Genomic DNA, 21,512 nt, shown 5'->3' with positions numbered 1-21,512 from the left:
CATGGTTGAGTTTATTAAGCTTAGTTAATCAGTTTATTTTTTCAACAACTATCTACTGCTTGCTGTGCAAGGTGCTGTAGACAAAAAGGTTAATAAGCTATTGCTTGATATAGTCTAAATGTTTGCATCTCCCAAAATTCATATATTGAAACCTAATCCCAGTGTGACAGTATTAAGAGGCAAAGAGGAGGGGCCCTTGTGAAGTAGCTGGGTAGCAGTATTAGTACTTTGATAAAAGAAGACCAAAAGAGCTTGTTCATCCCTTCTGCCATGTTAAAACACACAGAAGGTACCATTCCATGAGGAATGGGCCATCGACAGACGACAACTGTGAAAACTTAGTTTTGAACTTCCCCGCCTCTTGCACTGTATTTTTTTGTTTGCAAATTAGCCAATCTAAAACATTTTATCATAGTAGCCTAAACAAACTAAGGCATTTCTCATGCTATTAACAAGGACTAAAATGGGTAATAAAATTAACTTCAAGGCTGGACACAGTGGCTCACACCTATAATCCCAGCACTTTGGGAGGCTGAGGTGAGCAGATCACTGGAGGCCAGGAGTTGGAGACCAGCCTGGCCAATATTGGAAAACCCTGTCTCTAACCCCCACGCCCCCCGCCAAAAAAAAAAAAAAAAGCAGGGCATGGTGGTGCACACCTGTAATCCCAGCTACTTGGGCGGCTGAGGCATGAGAATTGCTTGAACCCAAGAGGCGGAGGTTGCAGTGAGCCAAGATAGTGCCACTGCACTCCAGCCTAGGTGACAGAGTAAGACTCTTGTCTCAAAAAAATAACTTCAAGATTTCAGCCCAAGTGACTATAAAAATTTACTAGGAGAGCAACACAGTAAAATCGCTCCAGTCATGAATTTTGAGAAAAGGAAGATATCCAAGTACAAAAGTACAACTGGGCAATGCAGCTGTCACGGAAAGAATGTAACTTAAAAAAATAGGTCGTGTTAGAAAAGTAGATCTAATAGAAGTGACAGTTTCAAGTTGAGGGAATAAGTTCTAACAAGAAAAATGGGAAAGCACTATCAAAACAGAGTTATCATCTTGTGGAAGGATGAACTTGAGCTCATGAAAGCTGCCTCTGCATTTCAAGTGGATGCCTGTCTGAAGCAAACTAAGCTAACTTGTTATCTAAAAGGGAACAGCTGTGTGTCATCTCAGAGACTGTAAGTTGTACAAACTAAGTGCTGACTGTGGCTCCTGTAGAGAGTTTTAATGGAAAGGCTCCCTGTAATAACAAGGATCTCAGATAATTTTGACTTATTCTGCAAAACCCAAGCTAGATGTCTTCCCTCTCGTCCACTCCTCCTGTACTCCATCTCTTCCTAAGTCATCCATACTTCTTAAATAGAGAACTCAGTCTGGAATGAAATTAGTGAGTTGAAGATGTTTGGTCTCCTATTATATACTCAAAAAGTTCCTCAGGGGAGGGATATACCTTATCTAGCATAGACTGTGTAAACAGAAGATACTGTAAATAAAAAGTTAAAAAGAATTAAAAGCAGTAATAAGTTTCAAAGATATATATTCAGTAAGTAAAAAGGTCAAAAAGTTAGTATGGTCTAAATTCCTTTCCCTCAACGATCTTTTTCCAACAGCTTTACTAAAACAAAATAAGCTGAATGTATTTAACATATACAATATAAGTTCTGACACATTTATGTAGCTATGAAGCCATCACCACAATCAAGACAATGAATTATGGCATCAAGGCCATAACCCCTAATGCTTTCTTTGTTCCTTCTGCCCCTTTGCCACTCCTCCCTCTTCCTTAAACACTGCATGCTGCTTTCTGGCAATCTTTAATCTACTTTAGGTCACTGTCCATTTTTGGTTTTTCATCTTTTTTAGAACGACAGATAATAATTGTCTATATTTATGGGGCACAATGTGATGTTATGATACATGTATACACTGAGTAGTGATTAAATCAGGCTAAATAAAATATCCACCATCTCACATACTTATTTCTTTGTGGTGAGATCATCTGAAATTACTTGTACAGCAACTTTGAAATATATAATGCATTATTATGAACTATATTCAACCTGCTATGCAAAGGATCACTAGAATCTGTCTACTGAAACATTATCCTTTGACCAATGCTGCCCCTTTCCCATCCCAACCCTATACCCTCAACCTTTGGAAACCATGATTCTATTATATACTGCTATGAGTTTGGCTTTTTGTTGTTGTTATGGTTAAAATAAATATTTTAAAACAATATAACCTTTTGTTTAATTTGAGTCAGCATTCATTAAGTAGCCCATTGTTAGTTCCTAAGGAACAAATATGTATAAATATCAAGCGCTATATAATTGATGATTACTTGATGTACTTAACATTAGATAATTAAGCTGTGTCTTCCTCCTTTCCAATTCGTATGCCCTTTATTTCTTTCTCTTGCTTAATAGCTCTGGCTAGGACTTCCAGTACTATATTAAATAGAGAAAGTAGTGAAAGTGGGCATCCTTGTTTTATTCTAGATCACAGAAGCTTTCTATTTTTCCTTGTTTAGTATGTTGTCTGTGAGTCTGTCATGTGACCTTTATTGAGGTACATTTGTTCTGTCTATAACATGAAAATTTTTATAATGAATGAATGTTGAATTTTGTCAAATGCTTTATCTGTGTCTACTGAAATAACTGTGTAATTTTTCCCTTAATTCTGTTAGTGTAATATATCACATTTACTGATTTACATATGTTAAACAATTCTTGAATTCCTGGAATTAATCCCATTTAGTCATGAAAAATTATCTTTTTAATGTGCTATTGAATTTCGTTTCTTAGTAGTTTGTTGAGGATTTATGCATCCATGTTCAATCAGAGACACTGCCCTGTAATTTTCTTTTTTTGTTGTGTTTTTGTCTAGTTTTCATATCAAGGCCTTGAAAACGGGTTTAGAAGAATTCTTTCTCCATTTGTTTGAAATAGTATGAAAAGAACTAAGATTAATTCTTCTTCAAATATTTGGTAGAATTGAACAGTGAACCCATCATGTACTGGACTTTTCTTTAATGGGAGACTTTTTATTACTGATTTCAACTCATAGTTGTTACTGATTTCTTTGTATTTTCTATTTCTTCATGATTCAATTTTGGTAGTTGTATGTGACCAAGAACTTACCCATTTCTTTTAGGTTTTCTAAATAGTTGGCTTAGAGTTGCTAGTAATAGGCTCTTATGATCCCTTGTATTTCTGTGTTATCAGTCATAATGTCACCTTTCACATCTCTGAATTTATATGATTGTGCTCCTTTTAAAATTTTGTCTAGCTAGAAATTTGTCGATTTTTATCTTTTCAAAACACTAACTCTTCATTTCATTAATGTTTTTTATTGTTTAAGTCTCTCACTTATTTCTGCTGTGATCTTTATTACTTTTCTTCTATTAATTTGGGGTTTACTTTGTTCTTGTTTTTCCTAGTTCCTTAAGAAATGTTATTGGTGGTTTATTGAAAATCTTTCTCATTTACTGACATAGACAATTATTGCTATAAACTTCCTTATTAGAACTGCTTTTGCTGTAGACCATAGGTTTCGGTATGTTGCATTTGTATTCTCGTTTGTTTAATTTTTTTTTTTTGAGACGGAGTTTTGCTCTTGTTACCCAGGCTGGAGTGCAATGGCGTGATCTCGGCTCATCGCAACCTCCGCCTCCTGGGTTCAGGCAATTCTCCTGCCTCAGCTTCCTGAGTAGCTGGGATTACAGGCACGTGCCACCATGCCCAGCTAATTTTTTGTATTTTTAGTAGAGGCGGGGTTTCACCATGCTGATCAGGATGGTCTCGATCTCTTGACCTAGTGATCCACCCGCCTCGGCCTCCCCTTTTTTTTTTTTTCTTTTTAGATGAAGTCTCACTCTGTCGCCCAGGCTGGAGTGCAGTGGCATGATCTTAGCTCACTGCAAATTCCACCTCCCAGGTTCAGGCAATTCTCCTGCCTCAGTCTCCTGAGTAGCTGGGATTACAGGCGTGTGCCACCACGCCCAGCTAATTTTTGTATTTTTAGTAGAGACGAGGTTTCACCATGTTGGTCATGACCTCATGATCCACCTGCCTCGGCCTCCCAAAATGCTGGGATTACAGGCATGAGCCACCGCACCTGGCCTAAATTTTTTTTTAATTTCCTTTTTAGTATCATGACTCATTTGCAGTTCAGAAGTATGCTGTTTTAAAACTACTTGTACATAGTTTCTAAAGAATCTCTTATTATTGATTTCTAGTTTAATCCCTTGTGATCACAAAAGACACCTCCCATTTTGAAATTTTTTAACTTACTGAGACTTATTTTATAGCCCAACACATGATATATCTTGAAGTCCTGTTGCTAATGAAAAAAATGTGGCTGGGTGTGGTGTACACACCTGTAATCTCAACACTTTGAAAGGCCCAGGTGGGTAGATCACCTGAGGTCAGGAGTTCAAGACCAGCCTGACCAACATGGTGAAACCCCCATCTCTACCAAATACACAAAATTAGCCAGACGTGGTGGTGCATGCCTATAATCCCAGCTAAGTGGGAGGCTGAGGCAGGAGAATCACTTGAACTCGGGAGATAGAGATTTCAGTAAGCCAAGATCATGTCATTACACTCCAGTCTGGGCAACAAGAGCAAATACTGTCTCAAAAAAAAAAAAAAAAAGAGAAAAGAAAAGAAAATAGAAAAACAATAAAAAATGTGTATTCTACAAATGCTGGGTAGAATGTTTTGTAAATGTCTGTTGGGTTCATTTATCTAAAGTGCAGTTTAACTTCACTGTTCTTTGCTGATTTTGTCTTATTGTTCTAACCATTGCTGAAAGTGTAGTGTTGGATGTGGGGGGAGATCCCATAAGCGCCAAGGCAGGAGCAAAAGGCCTCAGCCTATTTCCATATAAATAATGAAGAAGAAAGTAACTAGAAATATAACTGTAGTAGTTATTAGTTATCCATATGTGATCTTAGTTATTTATAGGTGATCTTAATCCTTTTACTAATGCCTCTCAGGTCAGAAGTGTGAACCTGGGGTGACACTGTGAAATGAATGACACTAAGGCAAGATGCTTTAAGCACTCTGTCACGCCCATGTAAGGGCTGTTGGAGGGCTCATTGGCTGCATGGCAATGCCAGTGCTGTCAAAGTGCCTGCTGTTCAGCCAGCTAGGGAAGGAGATGTCCAATATGGCCAAGACATCTCCTTCCTGGGGAATTTTGGAGAAAACTCCACTTCCCCAAGCTCTTGTGGTAAGGTCTGATGGCTGTCAGGTAAGCCCGCAGACATCCAGGGGCTTAATGTCTCTATGTGATGCTGTGCTTCAGTGGTCACGTTCCATGTCTACTCTCATGTTCTGCTTCTGTACCTGGTTTCTTTTGTCTTAGAAAAGAAAATCAGTAATAGTAATATAAATCTTAATGTTGTAGCTCTTTCTTGATAAGTATGGAAAAAGTACTGATGCATTACGCTCCTTAATTCGGGTGCCAGAAATTCCTGTGCCCCTACCTGAATGATATGTGATGTACTTGAACCTATGACTGCCATGCCCTATCTACCCTGCCCCCAGTCACCAACTACCGAGGCCATGCCCTACCTCCCCTGGCCCCAGTCTCTGCCAGACCCTACCCACCCTGCCCCCAGATTTGCAACTCAATAAAAGTGAGAGAGTCCCGGCATTCCGGGTCTTCGGTCTTCAAGATTTGGGTAGCAGTGGACTCCTGGGCCCAAACTCTTCTTTTCTCTATCTCTGTGTCTTGTGTCTTTTATTTCTACAATTTCTCATCTCTGCACCAGCTGGGAGGGGCTCACAGAATCCTGTAGGGCTGGACCCTACATTGATGTCCCCTATAATTACTGTATTGCTATCTCTCTCTCCCTATAGATCTAATAATATTTGCTTCACATATTTCTGGGTGCTCTAATGTTGGTTGCATATATATTTTTAGTTGTTATATTCTCTTGCTGAATTGATCCCTTTATCATTATACAACGGCCTGCTTGTCTCATTTTACCGTTTTTGACTTGAAGTCTATTTTATCTGACATAACTATAGCTACTCATGCTCTCTTTTGGTTTCTATTTGTGTATAATCATTTCCCATTCCTTCTCTTTCATTTTGTGAGTCTTTACAGGTAAAGCGAGTTTCTTGAATGCATCATACAGTTGGGTCTTGTTTTTATTCATTCCATTAATCTGTATCTTTTAATGGGAGAATTTAATGCATTTTCATTCAAAGTCATTACTGATAGGTGAGGACTTACTCCTGCCATTTTGTTCATTGTATTCTAGTTGTTTTGTATATATTTTTTACCCTTCTTCCTCTTTTACGATTTATCTGTCTCATTTGGTGTTTTTCTGGAGAAATAAGCTTTAATTCTTTCCTCTTTCTTATTTATGTAACTGCTGTCATTTTGTTCTTTCAGGTTATTATGGGACTTACATTTTAAAATCTTATAATAGACTATTTTAAACAGGTAACAACTTAACTTTGCATATAAATACACTAGACTTTTATCCCTACCTCCCAAAATTTATAACTTGCTGCATTAGTTTACATCTTTTTAAAATTATGTGTTACTTAACATTTAATTGTAGCTACAGACATCACTGACCATTTTAAGTTATAACTTTCATATCAGAGATTAAAAGACTATATGCCACCATTATATTAATAATATATTCTGAGTTTGAAAGTGAAATTGGCTCTACTGGTTCTAAATTTGATTCTGAACTTTCTTCTACCAGTGAGTTTTATTCTTTTTCATATTTTTATCATGGTAGTTATCGTATCATATTTCTTCTGTCCCTGTACTGACCTGTGCATTTGGTAAAGCAGCTGCCTCTTCCAATTTTATGGAGTAACTTTCATAAGAAGACATTTTCCACTAGACGGATTCTAGGGTGTAATTGGGTAGGGTGTTTTGGCTTTGGTTCTAGGTAGGTGCAGCAGTGTAGTCTCTATGTGATTTCTTTAGCTGTAATCAACATCCACTGTTTACTGCCTCAGTGACTTAGGCTGTGTGTGTTTACAAAGTTGGTGTACTTTTCCAGTACTATGTTGGTGCCACCAAGCAAGCCAGTGCTCTGGTCCTAGAGAGCACATGCAAAGCTTGAGTGATAGTTCCAAGCCATGCATAGTGGTATATACCTATAATCCCAGCAACTTGGGAGGTTGAGGCTGGAGGATTACTAGAACCGAGGAGTTCACATCCAACTTGGGCAACATAATGAGACCCTGCATGTTTTTGTTTGTTTGTTTGTTTAAGTGCAGAAGGCCAGACAGTGGTTCATGCCTGTAACTCCAGCACTTTGGGAGTCCGAGGCAGGAGGACTGCTTGAGCTCAGAAGTTCCAGGCAGCCTAGGCAATACAGTGAGATCCTGTCTCTACCAAAAACAGAAAAATTAGCCAGGCATGGTGGTGCATGCCTGTATTTCCAGCTACTTGGGAGGCTAAGGCCAGAAAAATGACTGAGACTGGGAGGTAGAGGCTGCAGTGAGCCATTATCACACCACTGTACTCCAGCCTGGGTGACAGAGTGGCTGTGGATAAAGCCACCAAACAAGCTGATCTTGATGCCAAGGGTGTGTGTCCAAAGCATGGTTGTTCAAGCAAATGAAATGGCAGTGTCACCAGGAGCAGAGCTACCAGACAGCCTGAACCTCAGGCCCTGCAGCGTACACATACAGAGCATAGTGGTTCTGTAGGTCGCAGAGGTGGCATTACTGGATACACACCAGTCCACTGGCTCTTGAAGGCACACACAAAATGCACCGCTTCAGCCAGTTGTAGGAGAATGTCATCAGATGCTGGGTGGGCTGGTCCTCAGGACCTGGGGTTAAGAGTACACATCTACTCGTCATGGGGGTGGAGTTAGCAAGAGGGAGGACACCAAGTGGGTCCATCCTCAGGCCCTGGGGGAAGGCACAAATCCGACAATCATAGGTGCTACATTGTCAGGGATGGGGCTACTGGGCAGGCTGATCCTCAGGCCCTAAGACATTTCTTTGGCAAAATGTCTATTTAAGTTCTCTGCCCATTTTTAAGTCAAATTATTTGCTTTTTTGCTAGTAATTTGTTTGGACTCCTTATTCATTCTGGACATTAACTCATTGACAGATGCATAGTCTACAAATATTTTCTCCCATTCACAGTGTGTCCCTTCATTCTGTTGATTAGTTTCTTTGCTGTGCAGAAGCTTTTGAGTTTGATGTAATCCCATCTGTCTATTACTGCTTTTGTTACCTGTGCTTTGGGGAGGTCATAGTCAAGATATCAATGTCCAGACCAATGTCACAGAGTTTTCCCCCTATCTTTTCTTCCACAGTTGTCCCTCAGTATCCATGGGGACTGGTTCCAGAACCACGCTGAGATAAAATTTGTACACACTCAAGTCCCATGGCTGGCCCTGCAGAACCCACAGGTACAAAAAGTTGGTCCTCCATAAGGGTGGATTTTGCATCTCAAAACTACCATATTTTTGATCCACATTTGGTTGCATATGTAGAACCCACAGATATGGATGACTGTATTTATTTTTTAAAGCCCATGTATAATGGACCTGCACAGTTCAAACTTGTGTTCAAGTTTAACAGTTTCAGGTCTTAAGCCTTTAACCCACTTGAGTTAGATTTTTATGTGGGGTGAGATATGGTTCCAATATCATTCTTCTACATGTGGATATCCAGTTTCCCCAACATCATTTATTGAAGAGACTGTACTTTACTCACTGTGTGTACTTGGCACCTTTGTTGAAAGTCAACTGACCATAAGTGTATGGGTTTACTTCTGGGCTTTTAATACTTTTCTACTGGTCAAAGTATATTTCCTTCTGCCAGTTCCATGTTGTTCTGATAATAGCTTTCTAACATACTTTTAAATCAGGTAGTCTGAGCCTCCAGCTTTGCTCTTTTTGTTCAAGATTGCTTTGGCTATTTGGGGTCTTTTATATATTCATATGAATTTCAGGATATTTTTTATTTCTGTGAAAAATGAAATGAAATTTTGTAAAGACTGTACTGAATCAGTGAATCACTTTGGGTAATATGGATTTTTTAACAATGTTTATTTTTCCAACCCACTAACGCAGGATATCATTGTGTCTTCAATTTCTTTCATCAATGTTTGATGATTTTCTGTATACAGATTTTTAACCTCATTAGTTAAATTTACTATAAAATAGCTTATATTTTTTGATGCTATTGTAAATGGGATGATTTCCTTAATTTCTTTTCAGATAGTTCATTTTTTGCTTATAAAACGCTACAGATTTTTTTGGCTGGGTGCAGTGGCTCATGACTGTAATCTTAGTACTTTGGGAGGCCAAAGCAGGAGAATCATTTAAGGCTAAGACTTCAAGACTTGCCTGGGCAACGCAGAGAAGATTCTAACTCTACACAAAAAAAAAAAAAAAAAAAAAAAAAATTTAATAGCCAGATTGCGGTAGCATATATCCACAGTCCTAGCTACTGAGGAGGCTGAGGTGGGAGGATTGCTTGGACCCATGAGTTCAAGGTACATTGAGCTACGATCACGCTATTGCACTTCAGCCTGAGTGGCAGAGTGATACCTTGTCTCTATTTAAAAAAAAAAAAAACAGAAAGAAACACCACTGATTCTTGTATGTTGACTCTGTATCCTGAAACATTGCTGAAGTATACTATGGAATTCCTATAACAGTTCTAACAGTTTTTTGGTGGGGTCTTGAAGATTTTCTGTATAACGTTACATTGTTGACAATCACAATATGACTTCTTCCTTTTGAATCTGGATGCCTTTTATTTCTTTTTATTACCTAAATTCTCTAACAATTCCAGTAATACACTGAATAGAAGTGACAGTGGGCATCCTTTTCTTGCTCCTGATCCTAAAAGAAAAGCTTTCAACTTTTCAGAGTGAGTATAACGTCAGCTGGCGTCTTGTCACATATGGCCTAATTATATTGAGGAACAGTCCTTCTATACCAAATTTGTTCAGTTTTTATCATGAAAGGTTGACTCTTGTCAAATTCTTTTTCTGCATGTGCTGAGATGATAGTACAGCTTTTGCTATTCATTGTGTTAATATGGTCAATCACATTTACTGATTTGCATATGTTGAACCATTCTTGTATCCCAAGAATAAATCCCAATTGATCATGGTAAATGATCCTTTCAATATTGTATTGAATATGGTGTAATAGCATTTTGACAAGGATGTTCACTATTGTGAATAGTGCAGAAATTAATATAGACATAGAAATATTTATTTTCCTCTGGGCATGCACCCAGTCATGAGATTGCTGGGTTGCATGGGAGTTCAACTCTTAGTTCTTTGAGAAATCTCCAAAGTGTTCTCCACAGTACCCGAACTAATTTTCTTGCAGTATTTTCGTAGGGTATCAGGATAATGCTGACCTTATAAAATGAGCTTGAGGTATTTTCTCTCCTGTTTAATTTTTTGAAAGAGTTTGAGAAGAACTGGGATTCATTATTCTTTAAATGTTTGGTAGTGCTGCATCGTGAAACTATCTGATACTGGGCTATTCTTTTTTGAAAGAATTTTTATTGCTGGCAGGGCACAGTGGCTCATGCCTGTAACCCAAGCACTCTGAGAGGCCAAGGCAGTCAGATCACTTGAGCTCAAGAATTCGTGACTAGCGTGGCCAACATGGTCAAACCCCAACTCTACTGAAAATACAAAAACCAGCCAGGTATGCTGGCACACACCTGTAATCCCAGCTACTTAGAAGGCTGAGGCAGAACTGCTTGAACCCGGGAGACGAAGGTTGCAGTGAGCCAAGACTGAACCACTGCACTCTAGCCTGGGTGACAGAGCAATACTCCATCTTAAAAAATATATATATATATATATATTGCTGATCCAATTTCCTTATTATTGATCACATTTCTGGTTTCTTCATGACTCAGTCTTGGTGAGTTATGTTTCTTTGAACTTTATCCACTTCTCCTATGTTATCCAATTTGTTAGCATATAAGTTCTCATATAATAGTCTCTGTTTCTCATTTCTGTGGTATCTCTCATTTTTTATTTTATTCTCTTTCTTAGTTATTTTGTTTATCCTTAAAAATCCAACTCTTAGCTTCACTAATCTTTTCTATTGTTTTTGTAGCTCTATTTTTTTCTGCACTGATCTTTATTTCCTCTCTTCTACTAACTTGGGGTTTATTTTGTACGACTTCTTTTTGTTCCTTGAGGTATAGCATTATGTTGTTTATTTGAGATTTTTTTTCACTTTTCAAATTACACTGATGTATTCTTTTGTGTGTCTTTGTGTGTGTGTCTGTGTGTGTGTGTAATTGATAGGGTCTTACTCTGTCACCCAGGCTGGAGTACAGTGAAATGAACATAGCTCACTGCAGTCGCAAACTCCTGGGCTGAAGTGATACTTCCTCCTCAGTCTTCTGTGTAGCTAGGACTACAGGCACTACCACCACATCATCTTCTTTATGTGGGCATATGTTCTTATGAAATCCCTCTAAGAACTGCTTCTGTTGCATTCTGTAAGTTTTGCTAAGTTGTGATTCCATTTTCATTTGTCTCAAGATGTTTTTTAACTTCCCTTTCAACTTTTTATTTGCTATAAGTACATCAAATTAAGTTGTTCAAGAGAATATTGTTTGAATTTCCACATGCATGAATTTTCCATGCTTTATCCTATTATTTATTCTTAGTTTCATACCACAATTGGTCAGGAAAGATACCTGATATGATTTCAGTGTTAAGACTTGTTTTATGAACATATGATCTATGCCGAAGAATGTCCTTTCTATGCTTCAGATGAATGTGTATTCTGATGCTGTTGATTGAAATGTTCTGTAGATGTCTATTAAATGCATTTGGTCCACTGTTCTCTTCAAATCCAGTGTTTCCTTTTTGATTTTTGGTGTATATGGTCTGTTCATTGTTCCAAGTGGGGTACTGAAATCCTCTAGGATTACTGTATTATAGTTTATCTCTCTCTTCAGATGTCTCAACATTTGCTTTATACATTTAGATACTACAATGTTAGATGCATATATATTTAAAATTGTTATATCCTTTGGATGACCAGACCCCTTTTTATCATTATATATTGACCTCCTTTATCTCATCTACAGTTTTTTACTTAAAGTTTATTTTGTCTGTTACAAGGATAACTACTGTTGCTCTCTTTAAGTTTTTATTTGCATGGGATTATCTTTTTCCAGCCCTTAATGTTCAGTTTATACATCCTTAAAGCTAAACTGAGTCTCTTGCAGGTAGCATATAGATGAGTCTTTTTTTTGTTTTGTTTTGTTTTGTTTTTGAGACAGAGTCTCGCTCTGACACTAGGCTGGAGTGCAGCGGCTCAATCTCAGCTCACTGCAACCTCCACCTCCCGGTTCAAGTGATTCTTCCACCTCAACCTCCCAAGTAGCTGGGACTACAAGTGCACACCACCATGCCCAGCTAATTTTTGTATTTTATAGTAGAGACAGGTCTTCAACATGTTGATCAGGGTGGTCTCCATCTCTTGACCTCGTGATCCACCCACCTCGGCCTCCCAAAGTGCTGGGATTACAGGTGTGAGCCACCAAGCCTGGCCCGAGTCTCTCTTTTTTAAATGCATTCAGGCACTTTGTGTCTTTTAATTGAAAATTTTAATCCATTTACATTCAAACCAGTTATTGAAATTTACTATTGCCACTTCGTTCATTATTTTATTATTTTGTAGAGGCTTTCTTCCAATACTGCTGTCTTTCCTTTGTGGTTTATTGTTTTTTATAGCAGTATGATTTCCATCCTCTTATCTTTGTGTATCCACTAAAGGTGGTCACTTTGAGGCTTACATAAAGCCAGTGATATACTTATAACTTCAGTTTTATGCTTATAAAAACTAAACTTCCATTGCATGCATAAACACGACACTTTTACTCACCCTTCCTGTTTTTTCTTTTTGAGGTTACATTTTGTATCTTTCTGTAATTTATATCCCTTCACATTGTTGTGATCAGTGCATGAACAAATTCCTTCCAGGAATAATCTACAGAGATAATCTGCTCCAGCTTTATTGCTGCAGCAAGCCAGATGAAAAAATTCAGTAAACACTGGAACTCATAGTCAGTATCCCAGGGGTGTACCATTTATTTGTTTGCCCCACTGGCTACCAGATGCAGCCCAGAGGAGCCCAATTCTCAAACAACAGGTAGAGAAGTATATAGACAAACTCCTTCCAGAAATTAAATGGGGAGTGTGCTTTTTTTTTTTTGAGACTGAGTCTTGCTCTGTCGCCAGGCGTCAGGCTAGAGTGCAGTAGCATGGTGTTGGCTCACTGAAACCTCCACCTCCCGGGTTCAAGCAATTCTCCTGCCTCAGATTCCCAAGTAACTAGGACTACAGGCGTGTGTCACCACACCCAGCTAATTTTTGTATTTTTTAGTAGAGACAGGGTTTCATCATGTTGGCCTGGATGGTCTCAATCTCTTGACCTCGTGATCCACCCGCCTTGGCCTCCCAAAGTGCTGGGATTACAAGCATGAGCCACTGCGCCCAGCCGGGAGTGTGCTTTTTAATTACTTATCTGCATTGACCCAGGAAGGTGTAATCCCTGGAAACGTCTGTGTCATTAAAACCACCTCTTTGTTCTCTGTTACTGTAGTTCACATTTTCTAAGATTTATATACCGTATCTACTATTACATGTAATTATTTTGAGATTCATTCATGTTGTTACATGTATCAACAGTTTATTACTTTTTATTGCTGAGTTAGGTATTTCATCATATGGATATACCACAGTGTGTTTACCTATTCTTCTGTTGATGAAAGTCTGAGCTGCTGCCAGTTTTTGGCTGTGACAAATAAAGCTGCTATGAACATTAATAAAACAAAGCAAAACAAAACAACCCTCCCCCCACCAAAAACAAACAAACAAACAAAAAAACAACCACAAAAAACCAGAGCTATATTAACATAGGGGCAAGTACTGCTCACCAATTCCTGCCCAGTATTTATATATGATTTATATGGGTTAAAATAATAATGTTATTATTTTATGGCATTTGAAAAATTATATATAATTCAATTTTCAGTGTCCATTAACAAAGTTTTATTGGAATGCAAATTATAGCTGTATTTGTGCTACAACAACAAAGTCAACTAGTTAAAACAGAAATCATAAGCCTGAAAAGACAACATCCCTTTACAGAAAAAACCTGGAAAACATTTACTACAGATAATTGGATAAGGTGAGCACTAATCAGAAATTAGTTTAAAATCAGGTAGAATTCACCATTTGACCTTAATTTGGCTCAAGGAGAAATGAAAAGACTTTATATAAAGAAACAATAATGAAACAAAAATTTACATATATATTCAGAAGCTATTAAAATACTAGAAAATGGTATATATCACAAATAAATATTTACCTGAATCAATTTCATAACAGTGATATTTCTAAAATGGATTCAACTAAGTGCATGTTCACTATCATTTCAAGACTAAATACAAATAAGGTTATCTGTTTTTGATGTATAAAGACTGCATGATAAATAAAAAATAATTGTGTAGCAGAATAACACAAGAAAAAGTTTTCACAGTACTCACCTTTGGAAGGGCAGGCTTGAATTTGAAATTTTTGTTTCTCCTATAGAGATAAATCATGCATTAAAAAAGCTACTGTAAACAAAAAACAAAAACAAAAACAAAAGCTACTGTAGAGAACAAAGATTTCCAGGTCTCTTCTAAAACAACATATTATATACCCACTACTAAGACTGTAGGTCCTCTCTATGAAAACACTATCTGATTCAACCAAGCAGGCACCTTAGGAAGGAAGAATAAACAAGTAAAAGATACCTTGCCTTGTTATATAAACAGATTTACACCTGACGATTAGTAACACCAAGTTATACATTCTAAGCTACAGGTTTATTTTCTTCAGTTGTTAGTCGCTTCTTGTACCTACAGAAGACTTATTTCTATCATTTCAAAACTAAATGACATGTCTAAGTTTCATAAATTTTTTTAAAAACGTACTTATCACCAAAATATAATCTTCCATTTCTGATCATTAAAAATTCTTCTATTCCACTTATTTTTTCCTTATTCAAACCTCAATATCATACTTAAACCAAGTCTTTTTTATTTTTAGCTTTTTTGATAACACAGAAATTTTTTTTTTTTTTTTTTTTTTAAAATGAATGAAAGGTTCTTATGTTGCCCAGGTTGGTTGACCTTGAATGCATAGCCTCACCTCCTCAAGCGCCAGGACAACTAGCATGAGCCATGGAGGCCCCTATTTTTAGCTTTTTTAATAACCTCTGAAAGACAGAATAAAGCCCAACACTTATGAATATGGGCTGGGAAGTTAGAAAGACCTGGACAACAATTTATGGTCTACTACCTACTAAGGTAAAATTTTTAACCTCTTTAACTTTTCATTATGTAATAATGTAAAATGAGGATGGTAATACTGTCTATAACTTAAAAGTTGTTGTGAGGATTAAATGAGTTAATGTGTTATCTCTGGGGTAGAGCAAGACCTACATAAATAAATCGTATTAACATTAAGCAGTGATTCAGGCAAGGATTAAGGAATCCAATTCAGTCATACCTCTAGCTAGTGATCAAATGATACGCTTGGGAAATATCTAAAATATGTTAATGCTAATAACTTTTTTTCCTTTTTTTTTACCCTCAGAGACAGGATCTTAATCTGTCACCCATGCTGAAGTGCAGTGGCAAGATCATGGTTCACTGAAGCCTCAACTTCCTTGGTTCAACTGATCCTCCTTCCTCAGTCTCCTGAGTAGCTGGAACTACATGCATGCACAACACACCTGGCTAATTTTTTCTCCCTTTTCTTTTTTGGCAAGATGGGTTCTCTATGAAGCATGGTAGAGCATGGTTATAGTTATGTCTTCAAACCAGCTCTATAATCAGTTAACGAGAAATGGAAAGCTTGGATAAGTGTTACCTATCACTCAACCATTCACCACTTACAGGAAAATTTCTTGTCTAATTTGTTAGGACTGATAGAATTAAAGGATAATTGTAGTAAAAACTGGGAATTCTAACAAGAGCTAACAGTTTTTTCTTTCTCTGAAAGTAGGGCCTGTCTAGAACAATAAGACCTTTATTATCATCTCCATAATAAATATATTCAGTCATGATTCTCCTGGTAATATGGGAGAGAAAAAAAAATCAACAAAAACACAAGCTTTTTATCACATGAGATTCATGGCTGTAAATACTACCTAAATACCTTTGAGTCTTCTTTCAGTCAAAATTCTGCCGATGAAAATAACACTTCACTATCTCTATCTCCCTTCTTCATTTTTTCTGCCAGAAATTTTAAAACAGACATAAAACAAAAACCATATTACTGAACAGTACTGACGTGAGAATTCCATGGGCTCTCTCCAGGAGTTTGCTGCTAGTTGAATTAGCAAATATTCCATCTTTATCAAGTAAGGAGGTGCTACTTGATAGTCTGCTCTGGCGAATCCCAGTTCTGCCATTCCAGGCAATATCAAATGTATCACTGTAAAAAATATAATTTGCTTTAATCATGACATCTCTAATTAACACTATATTGCTTAAATAAGTAAAATAAAACTTTAAATACTAATGTTAAAATTTTTTTAAAGTGCTATGCTAACAAAAAAATGATTTTATTCAAATGACTATCAATCAACTGGGACTAACCTTTGTCTCATTCAGAACAAATTCCTATGAATTTTGTCATATTCACACACAAATGTGCATGTAGATGAGCACATCAAGTAGCTGACATGTTTAAAAATATTATCATTCAACAACTAGTAACTAATATAATGGGTTATAGTATCTTCTCTCTGTTAGATTTTAGAATTTTCAAATGCTACTGTAGGAATCTGTAATCCTAATAGACTACCCCATCCTATGGAATATCTAATTTCCTCCTGAAAGTTCTTATTCACACATACACACTCACTACTCACACACCCACTACACTTACTAAGTCCTATGAGATTCTAGACACTGCAGATATAGGAATGAACAAAACAGATAAAATTATCGGTGACTGCGACATAATAATTAACGGAGGGCTCTCCAGGTAAAGTAGCAGTATCCAACAACAAATGAATGGATAAAGAAAATGTGGTATATACACAATGGAATACTATTCAGCCATTAAAAAAAGAATAAAATCCCATCATTTAGACAACATGGACAAACACAGAGGACATTACGTTATCTGGAATAAGCCAGACACGGAAAGACAAACACGTCATGATCCCATTCATATGTGGCATCTAAATAAGCTGCACTCGCAGAAGTGCTGAACAGAGCAGTGATTACCAGAGACTGGAAAGGGTAATGAGGTAGGGGGTGCAGTAAGGGAAGAGGTTGGTCAGTGGATACCAAGTTAGGGTAAGACAAGAAGAATAAGTTCTAGTCTTCTATTGCACAATGGAGTGATTGTGGTTAACAATAAGGTATTGTATAACTGAAAATAGCTAGAAGAGAAATTTTTGGATGTTCCCACCACAAAAAAAAGATAAATATTTGAGATTATGAACATGGTAATTACTTGATTTGATCATTACACAAGTATACAGGTATCAAAACATCACACTGTACCCTATAATATGTATAATTATATTATACATATTAACCAAAATGTTTTTAAAAGAAATAGCAGCAGGAGATACCTACTTACAATAATTTCACATTTGTCCATATTTATAAATCTCAGCTTGCATTTGCTTAGAGAATTTATTCAATATATATAACTGGCATATAATCAATAAACTATTTAGAAACTCTTGTATTTTCGTTATTTTGCACTAAACCATTAAAAAAGTCAGTGAATCATTATCGCTAAGATAATGTGTCTTCCAAAATGGAAGACTAGTATTGCGCTTAAGATGATTTGTATGTGCATTCATATTTTTCTCATTTAAAAAAATGAGTGGTACCTTGGCTTTAGAAGAAAAGAAAACAGAAAAAAAAAGAAAACAGAGAGAGAGAGAGAGAGAGAGAAGAGAGTGAGAGGAAGGAAGGAAGGAAGGAAGGAAGGAAGGAAGGAAGGAAGGAAAGTGAGTGAGTGAGAGAAGTGGGAAGGTAGAAAGGAAGAGAGGGATGGAGAGAGGGAGGAAGAGGAAAAAATGCAGTAGGAAAATACATTAGTTGTTAAGATGCTGTGAAAATTTTTGAAATGATAACATATTCTGTGGTAGGGACTGTTGAGGAAGAAATTCTTTTAAAAAAAGAAAACACAATAGAGGATTCAAAGCATTCACAAATTGAGTTGATAAAAGAGTGGCAGGGTTTGAAAGGACTGACTCCAGTTCTGGAGTTCCACTGTGGATAAAACACTATCAAACAGAATTGCCTGCTACAGAGAAATCTTTGCTTTTGAAAGGAGAGGCAATTGCAGCAAATTTCACTGTCTTATTTTAAGAAACTGCCATAGCCACTCCAATTTTCAGCATCTACCACTCTAATCAGTCAGCCGCCATCAACATCAAGGAAAGAGCCTCTACCAGCAAAAATATTATGACTCACTGAAGGCTCAGACTTTTTTTTTTTTAAAGCAACAAAGTATTTTTTTAAATTAAGGTGTGCATGTATTTTTTTAAACATAATAGTACTGCACAATTGACAGACTACAGTATAGTGTAAACAAAACTTTTATATACACTGGGGAACCAAAAAATTTGTGATTTGTTTTACTGTGGTGGTCTGAATCCACATTATCTCCAAGGTATGCCTGCACAAATAGTCAATATGTATGTGAAAAGATGCTGATCATCACTACGCATTAGGAAAATGCAAATAAAAAACACGAGTTATCACTTCACACTCCACAGTAAAATAGCTGTAACAAAAAAGATAGATAATAACAAATGTTGGCAAGGATATGGAGAAACTGGAGCCCACATCTGTTACTAGGGGAATGTAAAATGTTATAGCCACTTTGGAAAACCGTTTGGCAATTTCTCAAAATGCTGAACACAGAGTTACCATATGACCCAGCAATTTCATTCCTAGGTATATACCCCCCAAAACAGAAAACATGTCCACAAAAAAAAATTGTATGCAAATATTCACAGCAACATTATCCATAATGGCCAAAATATGGAAACAATCCAAGTGCTGTCAACTAATGAGTGAATAAACAAAATAATCCATATAATAGAATGTTGGCCATAAAAATAAATAAAATTCTGGTACACGCCACAACATGAATGATCCTGGAAGATTTTAAGACTCCACTTATTTAAAGTTTTCAGAATAGGCAAATCGATAAAGACAAAAGGAAAAATCATGGTTTCCTACAGCTAGTAAGAGCAGGAGGAATAGAAAGAAACTAATGGACAAAAAGTTTCTTTTTAGAGTGATTTAAATTATCTAAATTAGATCACAGAATGGTTGCACAACTCTGTAAATAGACCAAAACCCCACTGAATCTCATAGTTGAAATAGGTGAAATTTTGTAGTACGCAAATGACATCTCACTGAAGCCAAATAAAACAAGGGTTGAGGAATCAGGGATGCTGGAACTAACATGCACTGTAACAACGGATTCAATTTTTTGAAAAAAAAATTATTTGCAGTCAAGAGTTCTATATGTAGCCAAATTATTAATCTGTGTGAGGGCAGAACAAACACGTTAAGATATACAAAAAACCCAAACATTTTCTTCCTACACAGGGTTTCTCATGTAGCTAGTGGAAAATATACTCTTTAATAACCAAGTAGAACTAAAAAAGGAAGAAACAGTATAGAAAATAGCTGATGCAAAAGAGAAGAATGGTAACAGGCATCCCCAATACAAAAGTAAAGAACAATACCAACATGACAGCTGTGCAGCAGACCTAGAAAAAAAACCTTCCAGGTTGGTACAGTCCAAAAATTGCCAGGAGAGATTTCTACAAAAAGATAAAATTGATTCAAGACGTGTCTTTATGTCATCAGACAGACAACTGTGAAGAACAGCCTGAGATGAACTACTGATAAACACACACAATTTTAGAGGAAAACCTGGATAGATTCATGACCTGGGACCAGAGGAAAATTTCTTAAGTTATAAAGTAGACAAATCACAGAAATAAGCTAATGTTTAATATTAAATGTAGGAATTTATGTTGATCAAAAGTTATCATTAAAATGAAAATATAAACTATAAATGCAGAGAAAATATTTGTAACATAATAGGAATGAAACTATATAAAATTTCTACAGTATTTTTTAAAAAGAAATATGGGTTCAGTGTGTTTGACAAGACAGCGTGATATTTCTATCAAATGACTTTCATATTGCAACAATCTTTGTAAGAACGACTCAAATAAAAGTCTCTTAAAAAGGCAAAAAAAAAAAAAAAAGAAATATGGATATACAACACTGGTATAACCACTTTGGAAAATAATTTTGCATCATTTTATAAAACTAACATGCCCACATCCTATTGAACTAGCAATTCCACAACTAAGTGTGTAACCTAGAGATTTAATAACAGGTAGACTAGAAAACTGTATTATTATGTTTAAAGCAGCCCCATTTGTCATAGTTGAAAAATCTGGTAACCACATACATAACCCCTGGCAGGAGAATGGACAAATCAATATTAATGCAAAGCAACTGTTTTTTTATTATGGTAAAATACACATATAAAATAAAATCTACCATTTAAACAATCTTAAGTGTACAATTTAGTGGTATTAAGTGCATTTACACTGTTGTACAAACATTCCCACCATCCATTTCCATAACCTTTCCATTATCTCAGACCGAACCACTATACCCATTAAACAATAAACTCCCTGTTCACTCCAAAACCATAAAATTTGCTTTGTACCATCCTTTCTATCTTGTGGCAAAATGTACATAACATAAAATTACCATTTTAACAATTTTGAAGTGTTTAAATCAGTGGCATTACATACATTTATACTTTTGTGAAACCATCAACACTATCTCTGAAAATTTTTCTCAATTGAACCCCTGTATCCATCAAATAATAATTTCTCATTCTTTCCTAATATAATCCAATTTTATACAGCACCTGAAAAGAACAACTACATGCAACAGCATGGGTGTATCTTAGATGTATCTTGTTGAAGGAAAACAAAGTCATAGAAGATCACATACTATCCATTAGTATTTCTGTAATGCACACAAACAAACAAAAAAATGCAGGCCAATTTGCTGTTGAGAAAAAAACACATATATTGTAAAATAATTTTTTTAAGCAAAGGAATTATAAACATAAAATTCTAGATAGCAGTTACCTATCGGGACAGAGGAAGGGGAATGATCAGAAGGTAAAATGAATGTGGCTGCAGCAGTAATCTCCTGGTTCTAAACTTGGGTGGAAGGTTCATCTCATAAGAATACTACCTAATGTAAATTTGTTTTGTATATTCCCTACATTAATGTATCAAAAGCTGAATTAATGTTTAAATAAAAGAGTGAACAAGAGCTTCCCATTAAACATGTATTTTAGACAAAACTGTGCATGATTTCAAATCCTCTTAGTTTCACCTCTTATTCTAACAACTGCTATTGGCAAACAGTGCT

The 21,512-nt window shown here is 36.4% G+C and overlaps 1 protein-coding gene across 9 annotated transcripts in view; it reads right to left on the bottom strand.

The window, feature by feature from the left end:
• Positions 1–21,512, bottom strand: part of MYO9A (myosin IXA) — a 291,275-nt gene that overhangs the window by 93,399 nt on the left and 176,364 nt on the right. For all 9 annotated transcript variants that reach the window (XM_074392722.1, XM_074392721.1, XM_074392727.1 and 6 more), the window contains 2 exons: positions 16,345–16,488; positions 14,550–14,589 (listed from right to left, as the gene is read on the bottom strand). In XM_074392722.1, the coding sequence (XP_074248823.1) occupies positions 14,550–14,589; positions 16,345–16,488 (184 nt within the window). The remainder of the gene's footprint in view (positions 1–14,549; positions 14,590–16,344; positions 16,489–21,512) is intronic.

This window comes from Saimiri boliviensis, chromosome 2 (assembly GCF_048565385.1).
Source record: "Saimiri boliviensis isolate mSaiBol1 chromosome 2, mSaiBol1.pri, whole genome shotgun sequence".
Taxonomy (NCBI): Eukaryota; Metazoa; Chordata; class Mammalia; order Primates; family Cebidae; genus Saimiri; species Saimiri boliviensis.
Note: the sequence above shows the minus strand (reverse complement) of the source record. Positions and strands in the feature narration are given on the sequence as shown.